General features: G+C 37.6%; 1 protein-coding gene across 5 annotated transcripts in view; it reads right to left on the bottom strand.

Moving 5' to 3' along the window:
* ICA1L (islet cell autoantigen 1 like) overlaps positions 1-25,424 on the bottom strand; it is a 59,702-nt gene that overhangs the window by 26,020 nt on the left and 8,258 nt on the right. For 4 of the 5 annotated variants that reach the window (XM_043910366.1, XM_043910364.1, XM_043910365.1 and 1 more), the window contains exons 2-7: positions 13,765-13,933; positions 10,895-10,967; positions 6,900-7,023; positions 5,535-5,733; positions 2,577-2,702; positions 1,095-1,193 (exon numbers count right to left, since the gene is read on the bottom strand). In XM_043910366.1, coding sequence (XP_043766301.1) covers positions 1,095-1,193; positions 2,577-2,702; positions 5,535-5,733; positions 6,900-7,023; positions 10,895-10,967; positions 13,765-13,926 — 783 coding nt within the window. In that variant the 5' untranslated portion in view covers positions 13,927-13,933. The remainder of the gene's footprint in view (positions 1-1,094; positions 1,194-2,576; positions 2,703-5,534; positions 5,734-6,899; positions 7,024-10,894; positions 10,968-13,764; positions 13,934-25,424) is intronic. The other variant, XM_043910368.1, reaches the window with a different exon arrangement.

Here is a 25,424-nt window from a genome sequence, read left to right as displayed (position 1 = left end):
AAAACGGGAAGAGCTCTGCAGTGAAGAGTGGGAGACGTGTAATGATATAATTTGACCCGAGCCCTATGTCCTTTGTATCCTGGCTGCCCGTGGCCAAGACATACACTGTGGACTCGTCACAGGGCCCCCCACCCCAAGATATGCCACAGAAGACCTCACTCTGTTGCTAGCCAGCACTGTCACGCTAAAGATTTTCAACTTCAAGTCTGAGCTGAAATTGGGTATGAAAGTTGCCTAAATACACAGTATGTTATCCAGTAAAACATTACCATAGAAAAGTAAAAAGCCAAAACACACATACAACAACAACCCCCAAATCTATCAGACTGGAAGATGCTATGTCAGGTCCTGACTTAAAAATCTACACCAAGCCCCAGTAACATACGGTTATAGGATATGAACCCATCACAAACATCACATCCAGCTTAGGCAAACTTAACATTTTCAAGCTCTACTGAAAATAAAGCAGAATGATTAGTTCAAAGGAACTGAAACGTAGCCGACTAGAACGGAAGAGATGATTGACATGGTGCATCTCAGCTGGATAAGCCACGCACACAGAAAGTCGACAGGAAGAGTATGTCTCACATGTAGGTGTTATGGAAAGAGCTGATCTAATTCGGTATGCCTCAGCAGCGATCACACAGACATAATGGCCAAAACTGGCATAATGTTACCGTGGATCACATCTGTGACCTAAGTGTAAAAGGAAAGCAACAAGACTAACTCCTAAAATTGTCAGGTAGGCAATGTGGTCATATTTGAAAACACATGACCGCTTTCCATCACCTGTTCCTCTTTCCATTACCTTCTCTTTTTGCATTTTAATTTTCCTTTCACTTTTTCTTTTATTCCCTTCTCACCCAATCTACTAATATCATGAGCCCACCAGTAGTGTGCCCATGTATTTGTCTAGTGCTGCTGGCAGCATTTGGAATCTGGGAACTTCATAAAAATGATTGGCTGAAAGAGTATGGAAAAATGATTCCCAGTGTTTTGTAATTTTGAAATTAGGCTTAGCAAAAAGCAGTCTCCAAGTTATCATCCAGATGAAGTGTCATATATCTAAGAAAAGAGCACTGAAAGGAAGGTACCTTGAGAGCTACAAAGGCGTATGGATGAAGGCCTAGACAGGGCCCGGGGATCTGCGACATCATTCGAGCTGTTTTCTCCCAGAATCCAAGCAGTGTTCTCTGCAGAGAAAGAAAAGGCGACACTACAGTCCTGCTTCCTCTCCTCTTTTCAGGGCTACTTTTCCTCACTGTCGTAGACAAATAGTTGTTGTCAAGTAACAAGAAGCAGGGTCTACAATCCACTTCCACGTCCTGGGAACCAGGAAGCTCTGCAGACAGTACCTCTGCCCAGCACCGGCACTGTGTCTGCGTGAAACGTCCCCCGTGTGCATACAGTACTGACGCACACCCGGAGCCGGCCAGGGAGTATTGCAGCCAAGAGAATGAAGCTGGCAGAGTAGAACGCCTTCCAAGGAATCCAGGAGGAAAATGGTCAAAGCACCAAAATATCATATTTGCATCAGAGCTATATGTGTAAATTTTATGCTGGTAAGCCTGTGCAAGCCTTTATTAATTGGAGTGAAATAATTTGTACCATTAAATTTGGACTTTCATTTAGGGTTCAAGAAAGACTTGTCAAAAAAAAAATGTGTTATCAAGCTAACCCAAGTAATTGAACATTTTCCTCACTGCTTCAAGGCTCCCGTTCAAAGTGAGGGGGTGAGTGGGAAGGACAAAGGAGAGCTGGGCAAACAGCTGCTGAGTTTCCGGCGGATGCTACACAGATTACCACGTACTTTGATTCTCAAGTGTCATTTGTCTTGATTCTTAAATTCCACAGAATTGAACTGAATTAGGTAGATTCCTTAAAAACAGCATTGAATGCCATCTCCTTTAGTTTATTACTATTCTCCTATGCAAAAGTTTATTCTATTTTGCCACTGACTGATAAAAATCAGTAACTGTTACCTGTTAATACCTAACTTACTTATTGTATGCTATTCATGTGTGACTTGGGATAAAGTAAGCACAAATGAGACTTCTGAGATTACAGTGGGGTGGAATGGGGATTTGGCAGGACTGAACCTAAGACTTAGAAAACCTAAGTTTTTAAGCCCAACACTACCATTTCCTTTAAGTCTCATTTAATTTTCACTTTCCTCATCCACCAATGATAGAAAAGTGTTAAACTTTTGGGTCACAGCATCTCTGCTTCAAATGAAATTGTGTGTAGAACTAGTTCAAAGTGGAGCATCTCTGAATGAACCGGGCTAAGAGGCCTTGAATCCTGACTCCTCTCAAGCTCCTAAATGCCTGTCTGTCTCTCCTTTCTAGGACATCAAAGGGAATAATGTGAAGTCATGGGAGTAGGTAATCGCTAAGGTCTTTTCCAGTCTAGTGTTCTATGATTCTGAATGTCATAACCTTAGTAAGTCAAGTTTAACAAAATCAAAGGAATCTGATAAATTATACAATTTTTTGCACCCTTTAGACAACTTTTAAAAAGGAATCTCACCACTCATTGTTTTACTGCAAGGACATGCTGACGATGGAGGTGGGTACCTGGTAGGTAGCGAGTGAGTGAGACAACATATTGCAGCGACTAGCTCCAAGTAAATCCACTTTCTGACAAACATCCATCTTTAACTTGTCAAAAGAAGTTTTGCTATTTCTCACTTGAATCTGTACCTGCAACCACAAAAATGTAACTTATTAATACTTCTAATATAGAAATAAATGTACCACACAGGTTTCATGATACATGTTTTCAGACACATGAAATTGTAACAAAGAAGATTCTCCTTTCCTGAATTAGTATTTCATGATTCATTGAAAAGATTTTGGCTATTTTTGGTAACTGTGGGAGATTCTTTCCACCAGGTATCTTTATGCCGAGAAACTATGTGATGAAAGACAGAAAAAAAAGTATATAGCTAAGAAGAAAAAACAGACTCCAAGTAAAAAGAAACATCCAAAACTACTGATAGATAATATTTAGCTAAGAAAGAGTAGAAGAATAAATGGAAAGGGGGCACAGTTAAAGTGTTGTAAAGCGTTAATAATAGTTCTGAATCATACAGATGTATTTATGAACTTAAATACAGGCTTATATTTCTTACACATAAGGTGAGTCATTTGTCAGTAAGTCATGTGAATACTCAACTTTAAATGTACTCATTCATTCATTCAGCGAATACTTAAAAGCTATATGCTATGTGCCAGGCACTGCTCAAGGAACGGGGATACTGTGGTGAACAATGTTCTTCGCCACCATCCCTGAGTGAGGGGGCACAGGAAAAAAAGGAAGTAAATAAATATGTAAGATGATCTCAAGCCACAAAGATAGCATATGCATGAAACAGAACTGAGCGACAACTTTTGGTAAGATGGTCAGCAAAGCCATTGGTGAGCTCAATGCATGATGTCTGAACTGGGACAGGAAGACAATGAACGGATGAGTGGACCATGCTAAGACCCCGAGGAAAGCCTGCTAGACCCGGGAAAAGGAAAGACAAGTTCTACGTAAGAGGGGGTGTCTGCAGAAAGGGAAGGAATGGGGGAGAGCATATTCCTTCCTGAAGCACAGACAGTAAGTATGAGGTGTGGTTGCACAGGGCCCCGGGAACGGAGTGTGCAGGACTGTTTGGGTCTAGATGGGAGGTGTGGGTCCTACTCTTTGTTTGTTTAATTGAAGTGAAATTCACATAACGTGCACTTAACCATTTAAAACTGTACAATTCAGTGACCCCAGTACACTCACAGTGCTATGCAGCGCTCCCTGGGATCGTATCTGTCAAGGATTACAAAGGGGACAGAATGACAGGTTGCCTGAGGCCACGTGTCCACCTACTGCCCACGTCTCTTGGAGAAATCAATGAGGCAAAGAACTTGTAACAGTTAGTAGAAAGAGTCCATCTATATTAAATATAAGTATGAATTTTTATTACAGCTACTTTAAATATTTATAAAATGGAGTGAGTACATTTTTAAAAAATATTTATTTGGCTGCACCAGGTCTTAGTCATGGCATGAGTGATCTTTTAGTTCAGGCATGCAGCATGCAAACTCTTAGTAGCGGCATGTGGGATCTAGTTCCCTGACCAGGGATGGAACCCAGGCCCCTTGCATCGAGAGCGTGGAGACTTAGCCCCTGGACCACCAGGGAAGTCCCAGAGTGAGTCAATTTTACTATTCATGTATGGTAAATTCAGGGGCTACAATTTATAATAAGTAGATTATTTAGCTTATTTAACTTATATGCAGAGTACATCATATGAAATGTCAGGCTGGATGAAGCACAAGCTGGAATCAAGATTGCCGGAAGAAATAATCAAGAACCTCAGATACACAGATGACACCACCCTTATGGCAGAAAGTGAAGAAGAACTAAAGAGCCCCTTGATGAAAGTTAAAGAGGAGAGTGAAAAAGTTGGCTTAAAGCTCAACATTTAGAAAACTAAGATCATGGCATCCAGTCCCATCACTTCATGGCAAATAGATGGGGAAACAATGGAAACAGTGAGATTTTCTTGGGCTCCAAAATCACTGCAGATGGTGACTACAGCCAGGAAATTAAAAGACGCTTGCTCCTTGGAAGAAAAGCTATGACCAACCTAGGCCCGTATTTAAAAGCAGAGACATTACTTTGCCAACAAAGGTCTGTCTACTCAAAGCTATGGTTTTTCCAGTAGTCACATATGGATGTGAGAGTTGGACTATAAAGAAAGCTGAGTGCTGAAGAATTAATGCTTTTGAACGGGGGTGTTGGAGAAGACTCTTGAGAGTCCCTTGGACTGCAAGGAGATCCAACCAATCCATCCTAAAGGAAGTCAGTCCTGAATGTTCATTGGAAGGGCTGATGCTGAAGCTGAAACTCCAATCCTTTGGCCACCTGATGTGAAGAACTGACTCATTGAAAAGACCCTCATGCTGGGAAAGATTGAAGGCGGAAGCAGAAGGGGATGACAGAGGACGATATGGTTGGATGGCATCACTGACGTGATGGACATGAGTTTGAGTAGGCTCCGGGAGTTGGTGACGGACAGGGAAGCCTGGCGTGCTGCAGTCCATGGGGTCGCAAAGAGTCAGACATGACTGAGTAACTGAACTGACTGAACTAATATGTTCACACATACAGTTGCTTTAAAAGTTTGTGGTCAAACTTATGTATTGTGGCAGAATGAAAAATTTGGTAACCTTCACTTATAATTAATAATCATTTTACATGAGTTTTTACTCAAGTACTTTCCCTAATTAATGAATGATTTTCCTCCTGCAAACCACTCCTAAAAGCCCAGGTAAACAATATTTGAAAGACAGTTATATCTATTATGCCAAATGGTAGGGGGAAAAAAAAAAGTGTGTGACAACCTTTTGCATTTACTTCAACTGGCGATTTCCAAGCAACTTAAGAATTTGTAATACAACACATTTTCCAAAACTAGTCTGATATTTTATGCTCTTGATTAAGTTATTCTGTAGAGGTTCCAGAAAATAAATAAAAAGGACGTATTTTCATACTTTTCGGAACTTTTCCACTTGTTTTAAGGTGTCTGGGTCCAGTTCTTGGGATACGTCTTTCATCCACAGCAGGGCTCCTCTGTATTCTGTGCGTGCCTGCTCCATCCGATTAATTGTCGTCAAGGTATCAGATACCGCCCTTTGGCTGAATGTTGCTACTTCTTGCTGAAGGCGAGACAGGGGAGTATACAGAGCCAATCTAGTGACAGAGAGGTAAAAGTCAGAGGAATGTACATCCCACAAGCAAACTAAAGACAACCATAAAGCAGCATTTGCTCTCAAGACGAGTCTATAAATGGGAAATTATTAAGATGCCTAAGAAAATTAGAAAGCAATAAGGATCATACAGCTAACTTTGAATTGTTAACAAAGGTATGCTTATATTTCTCCTTTTTCTTATTTTAGAAAATACATCATTTTTGCAACATTTTGGGATGTTTACCATGCATTAATGATCTGCCAAGTAAATCTGCCATTTAGAAAAGAATTTCATGAGTAAATGAGATCCTATATTTATAAAGCATATTCCTATAAGCAGAAATCTGGGGTTTTTTGAAAAACTGAAGGAAAATCTGGGTGATAGAAAAGTAGGTAAAATGCTAGATGAGTTAATGAGGACAAAATCCATAGCATCTGAGGATGAGAACAAGAAAAAAAAAAGGATTTAAGAAACATAAGTCAAACCCAGTTTCTCTGTCTGCGTCTGACTCTGACTTAGTGAATGGAGGGACTTATATTTCATGTCTCTCGGTCATCCCCTTAAAGATGGACTTTTGCACTCATGTGGGGTTTCAGCACAAAGCCACTTAAGTTATGCAATGCCATTTACAGGTCTGAGAAAGCCTGTTTTTACTTTTCTCTAGAAAAAGGAAATATGTTGGCTGAATTTAGTAATTGCAGGAGATTCTTTGTAACAAGTATCTTTATGCTAAAAAGTTATAAAATAATAAATGTAAAGTATATAATTAAGAAGAAAATATTTTCTCTGCTTAAAAAGATAAATTCCAATGTACTCATAGATGGTACAGTATCCAAAAAGTGAAAAAATATATATATACACATATTTAAACTTTAGCCATTGTGTGCCTCTATTTCACTAAGGCACTTAAGAAATTTAAACACAGGCCTAAAGGCTATTTCCAGGAATTAAGCAACCTATGAATATAAGATTTTAAGTAGTGATTTTAAGTACAAAATAAGTAAGAGTTAGGCATCAAAACAATTATATACTGCAATATACAATTCTTCTCTTTTAACCTTCCACTGGAAACAAGAGAAACCTTTACAAATATTCAAATTTAGCTACATACATCAAAACTGTCATACTGACTATAAAGTTAAAGATGATGCAAAACCATGATAAACCTTTGCTTGGCTGAAGAACAGAGTGCCTTGCCAGTGGCATCCATCATTTTGCCAGCCTGCGTTGTATCCCGTTCTGCTTGGAACTTTAAAAAGAGCCCTAGTTCGTTTTCTTCCTCCGATATAACTAGGGGAAAAATTACAGTATAGTTGTTTCATTTCATCATTTGTTTAAAACACACACATATACAACTAACATTCTCACAGCAATAATTCTCTATACTTGACAATTACTCAGGGGCAGGAGGAGACTTGTTTTTACAATGTAAATTCATGGGCTCCGTCTCCAGAGACACTGATTTTACAGGTCTGAGGATCTGCCTTTTTTTTTTTAAACAAGAATTCCAGATGGTTTTGATCAGTGACTCCACAGACCTCACTTTGGGAGAGACTGATCTTTAGTCAGGAAAAAAAAAAATCCAAAATGATAAAACCACAGATGACACATTTTCAAATGTGCAGAGATGCATATTAGGATCATTGGCACTGATAGAGTATTTGGTTTCCTGTTTTTATTCTTGTCTCCCATCCTGGCTTCATCTTCTATGCTCAGTATCACAGATTCACAGTTGTGCCACAATTTTGCTGCTAAATCCCTAAAAGTTGTCACTTTTAGTGCAATACTACTCCAAGTGTGGTCCGTGGACCAGTGCCAGGCTAGTCCAAAGGTCTGGTCTGTGGGTCATTTGCTACCAGCTTGTGACAAACACTCAAAGTAAGATACCATTAAGAAGCTTTTTACCTGTTGGACTATCTTATATCTGTTGACTCTAATCACCAAAAAGTATGCTTTTTATTTGTGCATGTCTTCTTTAATTTGGTTTTTCTAAAAATTTTTATTGTATTTTCAAAAGTGTCAGCTGATAACAGATTGAAAGTGAAACAATGACCCTTCACCACCAAGTTTTAGAAGTACTGATCTAGTGGAAGATGACTTTTTATCACAGTAAGACCAACAAGTGAGGGGAGCCCATAAAGTGTCCAAACTGTGAGCTTAAAGGGAAAAACAGGACAAATGTCAGGCCTCATTTCACTCTAGTTTACCGATGGAAAAACTGAAGTTACAAACTGAAAGGGAAGCCCCGTTAGTCCCTCTGAAGCAGCAGGGGAACTCGGGCCTTCTCACTTGCTAGCTGCCCCCTCACTAGTCCTCCCACCGGTAGGGCCTACAAGAAGTCCCCAAGAGGGCACGGAGGTGTTTGGGACAGGGCGTCTACACATTCTGTAGTCTCGTCTTTGAAAAAAAATGTGCTGTTTTATGAAGAGTTTGCCTAATCAAGAGTGGACTGAATCAGAGAAATCTTGTTAATATTCTGATTACTTCAGAGATGTACCAGTTACACATTTCCTCTGAATCAGAACTTCATAAAATATACCTCAATGAAAACTACTAGAAAAAAATATTAATTTGTAGATGATGATCCAGAAAAGCCTCACAGAACATGGGCTACCTCCTTATCAAATATCAACTGAACATTAACCATAATTGAGCCTCATCCTTATCACTGCAGAAAGGGAAGGAGATGAAGCTGAGTTTGCGCTGATTTGGTGTTGAGACCTGAGGCCAAAACCCACCGAGACCCTACTCCTATGTGTCCTTCCCCAATCAAGAGATTCTCATAAAGGTTTACAGTGCTGGAAGAATCTATGAATTGTCTGACATTAGTCTCAACAGAAGATCTATTAACCAGATAGTCTTCAAGAAATCATACAGTTATATACAATACTAAAGAGAAAGCTATGACAAACCTAGACAGCATATTAAAAAGCAGAGACATTACTTTGCTAACAAAGATCTGTCTAGTCAAAGCTATGGTTTTTCCAGTAGTCATGTATGGATGTGAGAGTTGGATCATAAAGAAGGCTGAGTGCCAAAGGATTGATGCTTTTGACTGTGGTGTTGGAGAAGATTCTTGAGAGTCCCTTGGACTACAAGGAGATCAAACCAGTCCATTGTAAAGGAAATCAGTTCTGAATATTCATTGGAAAGACTGATGCTGAAGCCCCAGTACTTTGGCCACCTGACGCGAAGAGCTGACTCATTAAAAAAGACCCTGACACTGGGAAAGATTGAAGGCAGGAGAAGGGGATGACAGAGTATGAAATGTTTGGATGGCATCACTGACTCAATGCACTTGAGTTTGAGCAAGCTCTGGGAGATGGTGAAGGACAGGGAAGCCTGGTGTGCTGCAGTCCATGAGGTCGCAAAGAGTAAGACATGACTGAGTGACTGAACTGAACTGGAACATTTCAGGATAAAGAGATGTACGTATATAGATTTTATCATATGCTTTCTCTTTATTGTTGTTCAGTCACTCAGTCGTGTCTGACTCTTTGTGACCCCACGGACTTTAGCACACCAGGCTTCCCTGTCTTCAAGCTTCCCTGAAATGCTCCTCCAGCATGCTAAATGATCTGGTGATTCCAGGACAAAATGCAGGATGTACAAACTAGTCAGTGTTTCTTTACATTTCCATTTCTATCACAGAACTCCCTTGGTCCAATGACTGCTGATTCAATGACTCCCTTGGTCCATTTTACTGCTTGGTAAAATATTTAAGGTCCTTAGCAATCCAACTGGAAACTTCCTTTGCTTGTATATCACCCTATTATTCTCCACTACAAACTCTTCTGTCATGCAGACTGTTCTCACCCTTCAACCTTATTCCCTTGACTCCAACTTCCTTTTTCCCCCACATATTCTACAAACTCTGAGTTTTACTTCCGTTCCCATCTAAGTAGCTGCCTTTACCAATCTCTCTAATACAGTTATTTTTTACTCCAAGAGAATTCAGAGGCATGTCTGCATCACAATCCTGAATTCAATTACATGATATTCTTTGTCTCTTATTTTATTACAGAAAGTTGTTTCTCAAACTGTTTCCTGGGGAAAAATACATAGTTTTATACATGGCAGGCACTAAAAAAATTACCATGCTATAATGGATTTCTTGCCTTACTGGGACAATATATGAACTTTGATTATAAACTTTTGAGACTAATTTACATTGCTGCACAAAGAAATCATTCATTGAGCAAATATGCACTGCATATGGACTATATGCTAGACCATGTTTTGAGGCTAGGAGATACAGAAATAAACACACAGATTTCTATCCTTGAGAGTATATTCTAGCGGTAGTAAGAAAAACAATAGATAAAACGTACAGAATGTTGAATACCATTAAGTGCTATTGTTAAGTAGACAGAGATTGATGAGAAAGAGGAGTATGTTTCATTTCAGATATGGGAGTCAGAGAAGGACTCACTAATAAGATGACACTTGACCAAATACCTGAAGAGGATTATGTATGCAGATAAGGCAGGAGGAGAGATTCAAAGATTGAGTTCTAACCAAACGAGATGAAGAAAAGAGATTCCAGCAGTCCCAGGATACTGAGAAGGAATGACCATTAAGAAGAAATCCAGGAATGTTGGTACCTGGAAGCCACGTGAAGAGAGTAGAGTGTCTCAAGGAAGAGGGAATAATCAACTGTGTTAAATAATGTGATAGTGACTGAGAATTGGTCCAGAATTAAGTTCTTTATGACTATGACAAGAGCGATTTGGTGGAGTGATGGGGATGAAAACCTGACCGGGGTGAGTAGAAGAGAAGGAGGAGGAGAAGGAATAGAGTGTGTGTGTACAGATAATTATGTCAAAATTTCCTGTGAAAGCAGCAGAGAAATGAAGGGGAACTGCTAGAGCAAGTCGGGGTTGAGAAAGAGAGCTTTTAAATGATGGAAAAAAATCCACTTAAGACTGGGAAGGAAAACTAAACTCAGCAAAATCAACCTGTGTCAGAGGATTTGATGAATTGAGCATGCCGGGAGATTTCAGAGTAGATCACTGTAAATATTCATTTTTGTCATAAGAAACGATCCCAAAATAGTTCAGTAAATTACTATTTTTACATTAAATCTTTCATCTTCAAAAATGCAAATGAATATTTATTTTAAGCAGGAATTGTTGGTGGATAGATATCTATGATTTCATACCATTGAGTCTTAGCTGATATTTCTCAACTATCTTCAGAAGTTCAGTACATGTCTCTTGAATGGAGTGAAAAACCTTTGAAATATAAATTTTATTAGGACAGTTTAAAGAACCATAAACAAACACAAAATATAAAAAAACACTTCAAAAGCAAAACATTTTCTTATAGGTATTGTCTATTTTCCTTGACTGTGATATACTTCAGTTTTGGTTTTATTTCAGATGTAGAAAGCACACTTAGCTTCCTCCCATTAGAGTTGGAAAAAATGATGATAAATACATGGAGGCTAATAAAAATTTATGACTGTGGAGTTTGTCCTCCCCTCAGCTCCAAACTATCTAAATAGCAAAAAGGTAACTCTAATTTTTAAGATGTACATTAAATACCATCTACCACAGATGAAAAGAGTATAGATAGTTTTAGAAAATATTAAATAACTCAGAGTCTGGCTTTTCTCCAATATTGGTCTAAGCAAAATAGGTCAATGAATTTACCATAAAAATTAAACAATGTGTTATAACAACAAAAATAAATTACTTTCAGATTATTTTTGTTTAGAATTTTCCATGAATATTAATCCCTTCATTACCACTGCTGCCAATAGCTAACAAAAAAATAAAATATCTAATAGACTCCCATTTCAAACTTAGTTGCTCAGTCGTGTCCAACTCTTTGTGACCCTGTGGACTACAGCCCGCCAGGCTCCTCTGTGCATGGATTCTCCAGGCAAGAATACTGGAGTGGGTTGCCATGCCCTCCTCCAGGGGATCTTCTTGACCCAGGGATCGAACCCAGGTCACTCGCACTGTAGGCGGATTCTTTATTGACTGAGCCACCAGAGAAAGTGAAAGTGAAAGTTGCTCAGTCGTGTCTGACGCTGCAACCCCATGGACTATACAGTCCAGGGAATTCTCCAGGCCAGAATACTGGAGTAGATAGCCTTTCCCTTCTTCAGGGGATCTTCCCAGCCCAGGGATCGAACCCAGGTCTCCCCCAATGCAGGTGTATTCTTTACCAGCTGATCCACCAGGGGAGCCCAAGAATACTGGAGTGGGTAGCCTATCCCTTCTCCAGGGGATCTTCCTGACCCAGGAATCCAACAGAGCAGGGGTCTCCTGCAATGTAGGTGGGTTGTTTACCGACTGAGCCACCAGGGAAGCCCATCTCTATAGTACTTTTGCATTTTGACGCTTGATCAGGCCAAAGGAAGACTGATAACAGACACTAAATTCTAAATGCAGGAGCAACCATCAACCTTCCACATAAGTTTAAGTGTGTTTGAGTTGCACTTGGTGTATGTATTGTGTGTGCGTTACTCGCTCAGTCGTGCCCGACTCTTTGTAACCCCACAGACTGCAGCCGCCAGGCTCCTCTGTCCATGGAATTCTCCAGGCAAGAATACTGGGGTGGGGTTGCCATTTCCTTCTCTAGGGGATCTTCCCAACCCAGGAGTCAAACTTGGGTCTCCTGAATCACAGGAGGATTCTTTACCATCTGAGCCAGCAGGGAAGCCAAAGCTGCTTAAATCCATGTAGAAGGAGATTAGAAAAGAATACAAAAATGATAGTTCCATTAACACTATGATGAAGCAATTACGGTTGATTTTCTTCCCCATGGGTCCTTGAAAGATATATATACTATTGCTTTTCATTTTCACAACAAAAATATTTTTCTGTTTTAGTGAGGTATAAAATTGTAATATATTTAAAGTGTACAACACGATAATCTAAGTACATACTTGATGCATATGTATACTTGAAAATATTTCTCATTCTTAAAAAAGATAATATAATCATGGGAGAAAGTTCTTGGCTGATTCCAAATAATTCTCTAATGGACAAAAATAACACTGAATATAAAATGTCACCTACAAATTACCTATCAATGTGAAACAACACAAAAAAAATCTACTTCTGTGGGAATATATGCAGGGACAGTGCTAAAACATACTACTTATAATAAAGTCCCTTCATTTTTTTTTTCACGATTTGTCACACAATCCTAAGGAGAATACTTTTTAACACAAATAGTAAAATCTGGTTAAATAGAAATAATTTTTATTTTCATATTTGTTATGGCAGTGATCAGTTTATTTTTATAGAAAAAATTACTTATTAAATTAAGACCTATTTTATTAGACCTATATTTTTAAGAATCTCAACAAATCATTATATTTCAGGCATATCAGAGCCCCTGGCTAGAAATGTTTGTAAAATGTTACCTATATTAGGATATACACATGGAATAAGCAAATCTTCATTAAATTCAGACTGCATTAATATACATGAGACCTTTCTTCTAATTAGCTTGATTACTTAAAAGTGTAAGACACATATAGGTTTAAAGTTGTTTCATGGTAATTATTCCTTTTATTTAAAATAAAAAACAGCCAAAAATGCATTATGACATACTTCAATTAACTCCATCCTTAATAAGAGAAACAAAAACACCAACTTGTAAAATTCTCACTCACTATTTGATTTCAGTTAATCTCTAATTATCACTATGTCAGTGAGGTACAGACTTCACATAAAAGTAGTACAAAATACTAATGACACAATACATAATGAGTATATGGTCCCAGTTAGGAACATAATTAATTTACTTACATACCACAGAAAGTATTACACTACTGCCAGAGAAATTACCTAGTTCATGATTTACCTAATATGAACTCCAGCTCTGCCAACGCACAATTCATGAGAACTATGGCTTGCTTATCCAGAAGATCTGATCGACAAATGGATACAACTATTCTGTTATCAAATTCTGCATGTATCCAGGTCAGTGTGAAAGCTTCTCATAGTCCCCCTAGTAGTCCCAAATAGTAACAAGTTATATGCGGTACGCGGAATCCTTGTAAGAACTTACCTCAAGTTTAGCATCCAGTTCAGCATCAGACGCCACCACATGCTCATCCTCCTTCTTTCCGGTTGCTTTGATGAAGACCTGTTTGGTTTTCCAGTATTTCTTCTGCATTCTACTAACTACTGACTGGTTATCTTCTGGTCTGTGCTGCCCAAAAAAATCCATGGAGTGACTACAAGAAACAGACTAAAATTAAATTTCTTTAAATGTATTTTTAATAATAAGTATCTATTCAGCCAATATTTAGTTGAAAAACTGCAACAGAAACTAAACAGAGTGTTAATGCTAACAGCTAAACATGCTGACATTTACTGTGTATGGTCTAAATTTATACTTTAATTATAACTTGCATAAATAACAGGCAGAGAGATTAATGACACAGTAATTAGGTAACAAAATGATCAACTGTTATGATTTCCCAATAATGACTGGAAATAATTTTTTGTTTAACCAAGTGTCTACTTGCAGACACTTCTTAGTTTCTAATTTTTGCTTTTGTAAAAATACTGACAAGTGAACTTATACACACATCCCTGCATCCTGCTATTATTTCCTCAGGAAAACTTCCGATGGATTAACTGCTATTTCAGAAGAAAACACATTTATTATATATCCTCAGCTATGCAAAGATTCAGATATATAGTCTTCTTTAAAAGTCACTTAAAGGAATATTTTAGCATCCAATAAATTATCAAAAATATAGATCTTAAGTATAAGGGAGACATGTAAAAGAAACAGAGGTGAAACCTGTAACCATTTCTAAACTTAAAAATTAATGTCTAAGTAATTGTTCTTAACGCGGCTAACATGGCTACATTTAGGAAATGCAAATATGAAGTGTTTCTTAATGAAATGTAAAAAAAAAAGAAATAATAATAGTTTTAAAAGCCCAAATTATTCCAATCAGTGGTGGGAGGTAGGAACACAAGGAGGCACTAAAATGTGTGACTCATTTCGAGGGGAATCAGCAGATGACTAATGTCGGGAAAGAAACAGAAGTTTCCTTTCTTTTTATTTTGAAGTAATTACTAATCAGATAAAAATAGGGTGTCTAATTTCTAAATTACTAGGAGCAAAACAAGGCAGCAAGAAAAACTAGCAAAAGCAAAAGAAGATTGAAAAAACAGGAGCAAGGCAACATAAATAGTGCAAACGAAGATCACAGAATAAGAACAATTATACTACTTAGTATAATAAATGAAAGTTTCCTCTTAAATAATAGATTCAATAATTTCAAATCATAAAAAAACACAAAATACTATATCCAACTACATGCTATTCGGGATCTACCTAAAATAAGATGATAGAGAGTAGTATTAGATAAGACATACCAGGTAAATATACTACAAAGACAATGAAAGCGGGATGACTGCATTAACATCAGATAAAGTAGGTTTACATAAAAAGCATTATATGGAACAGAGACAAAAATACAGAGTCCACAGGTGGCCACTCTTCCAGATACTTGCTGGATATTCTCCTTCGTGTACCCTACTGATTTCTGGACACAGAGATCAGTCATCATTTAACTGCACAACCTCTCCTGTGCTATGCTGGTAACTTGGCTGGACATGATTTGGGATAGAAAGCAGTACAGAGGGATAATGGACTTGATGTAAGCATTACACTGTCTGACACACAGTCTTGAGGGAAAACTTGCAGTTCATTTTGCCCCTTCAATTTCTGCCTGTCTTGAGTTGCTCTTGATGGTTTTCAATTAGTTTTCCCATCCCATCAGCACAAGGGTCAGTCCAGTTGTATGACAAACTGCGGGTCTCCTCAACTACACTGATGCTTTGTTGTTGCTTGTTTAGTTGCTAAGCTCTATCTGACCCTCTGCAACTCACCCCATGGACTGTAGCCTGCCAGGCTCCTCTGTCCATGAGATTTCCGAGGCAAGAATACTGGAGTGGGTTGCCATTTTCTTTCCCAGGGATCTTCCCAACCCAGGGATCGAACCTGAGTCTCCTGCATCGGCAGGCAAATTCTTTACCACTGAGCCACTAGGAATGCAGCCTTAACTGGGTAAAATCAGTGAAGAGTACAAATCTTCACAGTATCAGAAGAGAACACCTCTTCCCTATCCCAACTCACATGCTGACGGAGCTCAAAAGTATATGCCTGAAAAAAAAAAAGTATATGCCTGGCCTCTCTCCATTCCCTCACTAGTTTCTTCATAGGAGACAAAGAGTAACTTATCTGATCGGTGGTGGTTTAGACTCCAAGTCGTGTCTGACTCTTGCAACATGACGAGCTGCAGCCTACCAGGCTCCTTTGTCCATGGGATTCTTCAAGTAATAATACTGGAGTGGATTGCCATTTCCTTCTCCAGAGGATCTTCCTGACCCAGGGATCAAACCCAGGTCTCCTACATTGCAGGAAGATTCTTTACCTAAGCTAAGATTCTTAGCTATGAGGGAAGCCCTATTTGGTTGGATTTCAGAGTGATAAACTTAGTCCTCCCTTTCCTGTTTGAAATCTATCCTGCCAGCAGACAGCACACATTCCCGGGCAAAGGGAACACAGTGGCTGGGTGGTCAATCTGAGACAGGTGAGGTCTGCGCATCTGTGGTTTTTTCACAGAAACGAAGTGTTAGTTGCTCAGCCAAGTCTGACTCTGTAACCCTGACTGTAGCCCGTCATGCTCCCCTGTCCATGGGATTCTCCAGGTAAGAATACTGGAGTGGGTAGCCGTTTCCTTCTCCAGGGGATCTTCCTGACCCAGGGACCAAACCCGAGTCTCCTGCACTACAGACAGATTCTCTACCATCTGAGCCAGCAGGGAAGCCCTTTTTGACAGAGGGCACTGCTAAATCTGCTTGCCGCTGGGGGTGGGTTGAGTTGAGTAGGAAGCCAAGTCTTACTGGCTTGAGATACCAGATGACGGAACTCAAGGCTGGAGAACTACCAGAAATTTAGAAAGGATATTGTGGAAGAGAGGGAGTCAAAGAGGAGATGGTTCCTGAAATTCCATACACAAAGACCTCCTAAGACCTGTGCTGTCCACTAAGCTAATCATGGGTAAGGGAGGGGAATTTTAATTCAGTCAAGTTAACTGCTTTCTAGAGTCAAAATTCTTCTGAGAAGCAAAAGAGAATTCAGAGTCTCTAAAATCCATCATTTAAAAATCCAAGTATCCAACCAAAAAACACTAGACACGCAAAGAAATAGGAAAATGTGACCCATACTCCGTGAAAAAAGTCGATAAAAGCAGATTCCGAAGATTTCTCAGATATTACAATTATCAGACAAGCACTTTAGACCAGCTATTATAAACACATAAAAGATTTAAAAGTAGGAGGTCCCAGGTGGTGCTAGTGCTAAAGAACCTGCCTGCCAATGCAGGGGAAGAGACTCAGGTTCGATCCCTGGGTTGGGAAGATTCCTTGGAGGAGGGCATGGCAACCCACTCCACTATTCTTGCCTGGGAAATCTCATGGACGGAGGAGCCCCGTGGGTTGTAGTCCATAGGGTCGCAAAGAGTCAACATGACTGAAGCAACTTAGCACACACATGTGCACGGTAAATGAATAGAGAAAAAATAACAAAAGGAAGCAAGTGAAAGTTTCAAGTTGCAAAGTCCAATGAATGCAATTGAAAACTGACTGTATACACTTAAGAATAAACTGAAGATGGGAGATATAAGAAATGAAATTGAAGATGACTCAATAAAAACTACCTAATCAGAACAGAGAAGAATAAAAAGACCTTGAAGGAGAAGAGGAATAGAAAGGGAATAAAAAATCTTTGAATAAAACATCCTAAACTTTGTAAATGACATTAACTTATAGATTAACACAATGAAAACCACAAATAGGCACATCATAGATAAACTGCTTAAATCCAAAGAGAAAAACCTATCTTGAGAGCAGAGAAAAGTGGTGTATTACATAGAGGGGGACAAATGCATAAATGAGATGCAAGGTCTCAAGGAAAACAACAAAGCCTAGACTGCAACGGAAGGATAAATTTAAGGTGCTGAAAGAAAGAAAAACTATCAACTCATAATTCTCTATTGAAACTGTCCTTTAAAAGTGAAATCAAAATAAAGACATTATCAGATAAGAACTGAGACAATTCATGGCTGGGGACTTTTAGAAATGCTAACAAATTCTAAAGGGAAATTACAACAGTAATTTGGATCTACAGTAAAGAGATGACTGGAATTGATAAATGTCTGATAAGACTTGTTTTCTTAATTTCTTCAAAAGTTTTATATAGTTTAACATACACGGACAACAGTAAAATGGTAGCTCAGTCATCCCAATGGTAGCTCAGTCATCATTCTGTCATTTTTGTGTCATTTATATGTCTTCCCCACTACCTTACTCCATAATCATTTTCATCATCATCACCATTATATGATTCTTTTTGGTAATATTTCCATACATTGAAATGTACAATTTTTAGCTATATACTTTTGACAAATAGATATTATTCTATAGAACATTTCTAGCACCCCAGAAATTTCCCATTTATCCTTTTCCAGCAAATGCCTAGCCTACTATAAATAATGTTTCGCTTTTTTTTCACCTTAGTTTTCCTTTCCTACTTTGTTCTTTATCACTGAATAGTAATCCGTTCTATGAATATTAACAGCATGTTTTAACTTTTAACTTGGAATTAATTGTAAATAAATCTGCTATGAACATGCCTAAACAAGTCTTTTCATGGACAAATGTTTCACTTCTCTTTGATAAAACATATAAATGGATTTTTCTGTCAAAGGACTGGTGTACACTTTATAAAAAATTGTCATTTTACATTCCCATTAGCAATGTATGGGAGTTACAATTGTTCCACAATCTCAGTAACACTTAATGTTGGCAGACTTCTCAGTTTTATCCATTCTATTTGTGTATTGGTATTTCCTTACGGCTTTAATGTCTCTTTTTCTGATGACTGACAGTAGTGAACACTTTTTCATGTGCCAACTGGCCTTCTGTAAACGCTCCACTGTTGTAAGACTTTTGCCCATTTTTAAATTGGGTAGTTTTTTTTTTTTTTACTATTGAGATGTAGAATTCTAAGATTTAGACTGGGGCGGCACTGAATCTACAGATCAATTTGTGAAGGACTGGCATCTTAATAATTTTTGAGTCTTTCAATTGATGAATGTAGTATGTATCTCCATTTATTTAGGTCTTCTTTGACTTCTCTCAGCACTGTTCTGAAGTTTTTTTTAGTATAAATTTATTGCTTTTAGCTTATTACTAAGTATTTTTTGTCTATAGATGCTTTTATAAATAGCACACCTCCTAGTCTCACCAAAGCTCTTTCTATCTGCATATTTTTCTTTACTAAATTCCACATTTTTATTTCCTGATGTTCTCATCATTACATGAAATTGTGGGATCTTTGAGGGGACCCAAAAAATGGTATACCTTTTCCCTGAATTAGTCTAAACAAGAAACAAATAATATATATCTGGAGGCCAAAATATCTTTTTTTTTTTTTCAGGTAATAGCAACGTTTGTGAATACAGTTTAGTGTGAGGTAACTAGTCCTCTTAACCGAGCATCAGGGCTAAACAAATTCACCAGGCAGTCAGGTAATTTGGTTCATGCCAGGCTTCCCCATATGGGAAGCGGAAGAAGATTTCTTTCTTTTATCCTACACTTTCCTTCTTTCTTCTTGTATAGGACAATACTTAAAAAGTTCTTTTAGTGAATCCTATGGGGAGAAATCCTCTCAGTTTTGGTACCTATGAAACTCTACTTTGCCTTCATTCATAAATGACAGTTTAATTGTATATAAAGTATAAGATTGGCAACAACTTTCCTTTCCTTTTTAAAGCTATCATTATTGATCCATACAAGACTCATTCTTTTGCTTCTTCATTTACTTGTACATTCCTTTTTTAACCCCTTCCTCATATCTATCTCCCCTCACAATCATTCTAATATGTTTGATGTGTGCCTTTTTATTTGAATTCATTCTTAGAAAATGTTACATACAAATGCTAATCTACACAAATTCTATTGTGCTGTAGATTTCATTTCTGATTTTTCAGGTTTTTTTCACTCAGTACTTTAAGTTCTATGTATGTTGCTAAGTATCTATCTCTTTTGTTGTTTCCATTATATTTACATTTCTTAGTGTTCCTTACCTCTTTGAAGACAGAATCCCTACACCTTAGTTCATCTATTGTAGTCAATGGGTCTGGGCTCCTACTGTCCCTCCTTTTTCTCTTTGAATCTTTGAAAAAGTGTTTTAATCTGTGAAGTCCTGAGGTTGTCTAAGATGCATTTATGTAGAGTTTTTTTCCATTATGGAGGTTCATATCTTAACCATTCGCTCTAGATAGTTCTAAGCTGTACTCCCTTTCAGCCATAATTTCTTCTTTTTATCTGAATCTTCTATTGGGTGTTATTCTTGATGTGCCCTATGTTCTGGATAAAAACGGTTCATATTTATATCTGTTTTTCTGTCCTATATTTTGGACAAGTTCTTTAGTACAACCTTCCAATTTATGAATTCTCTTTTCAATTCTGTCCAGGCTAGAGTTCATTCCACCTAGTGAGGTGTTTTTTTTTTTTTTTTAATCCAGTGACTTTTTATTTTTTAATGTCCAAGATTTCTAACTGACTCTAATATTCTAATTTTTTATCCTTTTTAATACATCGTTCCATAATTTTTCTCTTTAGCACTCTAAATGTATAGAATTCTTAGACTTCTTACCTGGAGTAAATTCATGTTCCAAATATTGATTTTATTGGCTGAATTCTACAAGCTTATTGTGAGTATATAATCTTTACTTTTTTCTTTCTTCCTCTTTCTGGTTAACCATCCTTATCTAGTGATTACAGATCACTAGATCTATAATCCTTAGTTGTCTCCACTTCACTTTCAGGGTTTCTACTTCCAGAGTGTCTTATACTGATATTTTAGGACCCCTGATAGAGTGCTATCTGAAATACCTTTAGTTTATTCAGGGTATTGAAGGACCACTGCAGGTGAAACACTTTTAATTTCTACCAAGCTACAGAAACTGAATTCCCAGAAACCAGGACTTAATTTTTATGTTGGGAACTCAAAACATTTGTTTCATCCCACTCACCTCTTTGTCCTTCTATTTTGTTTCTAGTCCATGTTTATCTTATTATCTAGCCAAGATAAACTTTCTGGGGTTTGTTTTATTTTTTATAATTGCTATGAGTTTGATGTAAAACTTACTATGCCATCTTAACTAGAAATCTCCTTTTATTTTTATTTTTCTGGCTTCACCACAGGGCATGCAGGATCTTACTTGCCTGATCAGGGATCAAACCTGTGCCTCATGCAGTGGAAGCACACAGTCCTAACCACTGGACTGCCAGGGAAGTCTATAATCTCCTTTATTTCCAGAAAGTGTATTTTTTTTTTTATTTGAACACAGTCACCACGTAGAACACTTTATTCATTTTTGCACTATATAATATTTAAATCTGTATTTGCAGCTATCTTCTGGACATGGAATACAAATATTAGAATAAAACAAATCAGTATTCTCTTTAGAGGTAGTTCTGTCCTCACCTTACTCATCTCATTACTGTGTAATCACTAAAAAACAAGCAAAACGACCGACGGTAATATGCAAGCTGAAGCACTGAAATCCCCTGAAGAAAAATAATCTGTGAAGACTTTTAACTAAATATAACATCACTGTTTGATGCAGTTAAGGAAATACGTTAGACAAGTTTGCTGTTTAATATTAATGTAATATTCTTGATTACTCTGCCTCTGAAGCCATGAATTTTCGTACAAACACAATCAGCATTTCCTGAAAGATTCAGAGTTTGATAGTAGTTCAATATGAGGGAAGGCAAAACTGACAGAAGACACTCCAAAACGTCAACAAAGGTTTTCTATGCACTGGGATAACAGGTGACAGTTTTCTGCAGTTTCCAAGTTTGCTACAATTAACATGGACAATTAGCTATTGTATCACTCTTATGAAAAATGTTTACTTGATTATCAAGGTTTTTGCTTTTGTTTTTTTAATATTTACTGCTGTATACTGTCACCGTGCTTATTTAACTTATATGCCAAGTACGTAATGAGAAATGCTGGGCTGGATGAAGTACAAGCTGGAATTAAGATTGCTGGGAGAAATATCAATCACCTCAGATATGCAGATGACACCACCCTTATGGCAGAAAGTGAAGAAGAACTAAACAGCCTCTTGATGAAAGTGAAAGAGGAGAGTGAAAAAGTTGGCTTGAAACTCAATATTCAGAAAACTAAGATCATGACATCCGGTCCCATCACTTCATGGGAAATAGATGGGGAAACAATGGAGAAACAGTGACAGACTTTATTTTCCTGGGCTCTGAAACCACTGCAGATGGTGACTGCAGCCAGGAAATTAAAAGATGCTTGTTCCTTGGGAGAAAAGCTGTGACCAACCTAGACAGCATATTAAAAAGCAGAGACATCACTTTGCCAACAAAGGTCCATCTAGTCAAAGCTATGGTCCTTCCAGTAGTCATGTATGGATGTGAGAGTTGGACTATAAAGAAAGCTGAGCGTTGAAGAATTGATGCTTTTGAATTGTGGTGTTGGAGAACTCTTGAGAGTCCCTTGGACTGCAAGGAAATCTAGCCAGTCCATCCTAAAGGAAATAAGTCATGAATATTCATTGGAAGGACTGATGATGAAGCTGAAACTCCAATACTTTGGCCACCTGATGCGAAGAGCTGACTCATTGGAAAAGACCCTGATGCTGGGAAAGATTGAAGGTAGGAGGAGAAGGGGGTGACAGAGGATGAGATGGTTGGATGGCATCACCGACTCAATGGACATGAGTTTGCGTATGCTCCAGGAGTTGGTAACGGACAGAGGGAAGCCTGGAGTGCTGCAGTCCATGGGGTCGCAAAGAGTCGGACACGACTGAGCAACTGAACTGAGGAACTGATTACGACTTAACACCAGCAGCTTTTATCCAAAGTAAGAGCCATTCATTTATTGTTATATATTAAGTATTTATACTTTTACGTAGCAATTTTACTTAACTGAAATGTGTCAGAACTTGTTTAACTGCATAAAAAAATCTGAGAAGTCAGAGGAATTCCCTGGTGGCCCAGTGGTTACGGCTTTCACTGCTTTCGCCTGTGTTCAGTCCCTGGATGGAGAACTAAGATCCCGTAAGCTGTGTGGCATGGCCAAAAAAAAAAGGCTGAGGAGTTAAAATAGTTATTACAAAGACTATCACGTACACATTATTTTTAAGGGAGCTCCTATTCCCCTCTCCTGCCAACAACCTCACACTGTCACTGTTTGCAGGTAACATGATATTATACATAGAAAATCCTAAATATATCATGAGAAAACTATTAATGAATTTGGTAAAGTTGAAGGATACAAAATTAGTATGCAGAAATCTGTTGTATTTCCATATGCTAATAATGAACTATCTGAAAGAGAAATTAAGAACAATCCCACTTACAATCACATCAAAAAGAATAAAATACATAGAAATAAATCTAAGGAGGTAAAAATCCTGTACTAAGAAAACTGTAGAATGATGATGAAAGTAACTGAAGACTACCCAAATAGATGGAAAGATAAACTGTGCTCATGGATTAGTAGAATTAATACTATTAAAAAGACCATACTACTCAAAGATCTCTAGAGAGTCAATGCAATCCTAACAAAATACCAATGGCATTTTTCACAGAACTAGAACAAATAATTCTAAATCTGTATGGAAACACAAAAGACTCTGAATAGCCAAAACAGTCTTGAGGAAGAACAAAGTTGGAAGATCATGCTGCTCGATTTCAAACTATACTATAAAGCTAAAGTCATCAAAGCAGTATGGTATTGCCACTAAAACAGATACATAGATCAGTGAGACAAAGCAGAGAGCTCAGAAATGAACCCACACCTTCACGGGTAATTAATCTACGACAGAGGAGGCAAGAATATACAGTGGGGAAAAGAGAGCCTCTTCAATAAACAGTGTTGGGAAAACTCAACAGCTATGTGCAAAAAAATCAAACTGGACTACTTTCTCCATGATAAAAACAAATTTAAAATGGATTAAAGACTTAAATATAAGACCCAAACCATAAAACTTCTGGAAGAAAACATAGGCAGTATGGGCTTTGAAATTGATGTCAGTAATATTTTTTGACTAAGTTTTAAAGATACTTGTTAGTTCACAGTTAACATAAACACTTACTTGGTTTAATAAAATTATAATACAGCTATACTGGGGAAGAACAAAAGGGGATTGTGGTGGTGAAGGAGAGCTAGTCCTCATCTGCCATATAGAAAGTAAGTAGATAATGCTTTAAATTAATAAATCAAAATGTAGCATATAAACATGCGATTTAGAAAATACCAGCGAAAACACAGAGTTGAAGGTATGTGACACTGGAGATCGGAACTGGAGCAGGAAAGGGAGAACTGCTTTTAAACATTATAATCCTTTCAACACTTGACTTTTAAACATCATAGACATGTACAACTTTAACAACATAATAATCATGAAAAAATAAGCCTGAATGTGAATCTTACTAATTAAAACAGAATGGCACTGATGCCGGAACCATAAAACAGCAGAAACAAATGAAAAGAAATATACAAAGAGATTTAAAAAAATAAAAAGAATGTAGTATATGGTCTACCTGTTAATTTCCTAGGGCTGCTGTAACAAATTACCACAAACCTGGTGGCTTAAAACAACAGAAATTTGCCATCTCAGTTCTAGAGGCCAGAAATTTGGAATAAAAGTCTTAGCAAGGCTATACTTTCTGTGTGACCCTGGGGAAGAAAACCGTCTTCCTTCTTCCACCTGGTGGCTGCTGGCAGTCCATGGCCAATAGCGACATAACTCCAATCTGCCTCTGTCTTCACATCACCTACTCCCCTCTCTATGTGTTTAATCTCCCTCTATCTCTCTAAAAATTGAGGACACTTATGATGGTTCTTAGGACCCTCCCAGGGAATCCAGAATAATCTCAAGATCCTTCACACAATCTAATCCTAATCACACCTGTAAAAATTTTACCATATGAGGTAATATACACACAGAGTCCAAAAATTAGGACCTATTATCTTTGGGGGTCACATTTAGCCCACTACAATGAATGTAGCATTTCAAATCACTAGGAAATGGATATATTATTCAATAAATATTGTTGGGATAATTAACTATTTGAAGGAAAAAAGTGTTTTATTTTCAGTCAGTGTAAGGATGGTTCAAAATTTAAATGTTAAAATCTTGTAACAATGACATGTGCAAATATAGATGAATGTTTGGGGACAGAAGACTTAGGTGGAACCAGGCACAGAAATCAAGTGAGATATTGTAAAAAATCCTAATTCATATAACAAAATGGGCCATAGTAAATCTGGAAAAGAAATAACTTGGTAAAGTGAGACATAAAGAAGTAAAAGTATTTTTAAATTAGAGAATTCATAACTCAATAGTGAAAAGATTAACTTAAAAATAAAGGTAAAACAAGAATAGGCAATTCACAAAAGGACTTCAAAAGCCCAATGTTTTGTGTTACATTACACAAAAATGTTATTTAATCACTTTTGTAACTAAAGCAAGAATGAAAGAAAAATATATTTATCCTATTAGATGAGCAATGATATAAAAGATGAGGGAATGAGTGCATGTTTGTATCATTCCTTTTCCTGGAGAGAATACTTTCTTCCATCCAGTAGGC

This window comes from Cervus elaphus, chromosome 8, assembly GCF_910594005.1.
Source record: "Cervus elaphus chromosome 8, mCerEla1.1, whole genome shotgun sequence".
Classification (NCBI taxonomy): domain Eukaryota; kingdom Metazoa; phylum Chordata; class Mammalia; order Artiodactyla; family Cervidae; genus Cervus; species Cervus elaphus.
The sequence above is the reverse complement of the archived record's forward strand: the minus strand, read 5'-3'. Positions and strand labels throughout refer to the sequence as shown.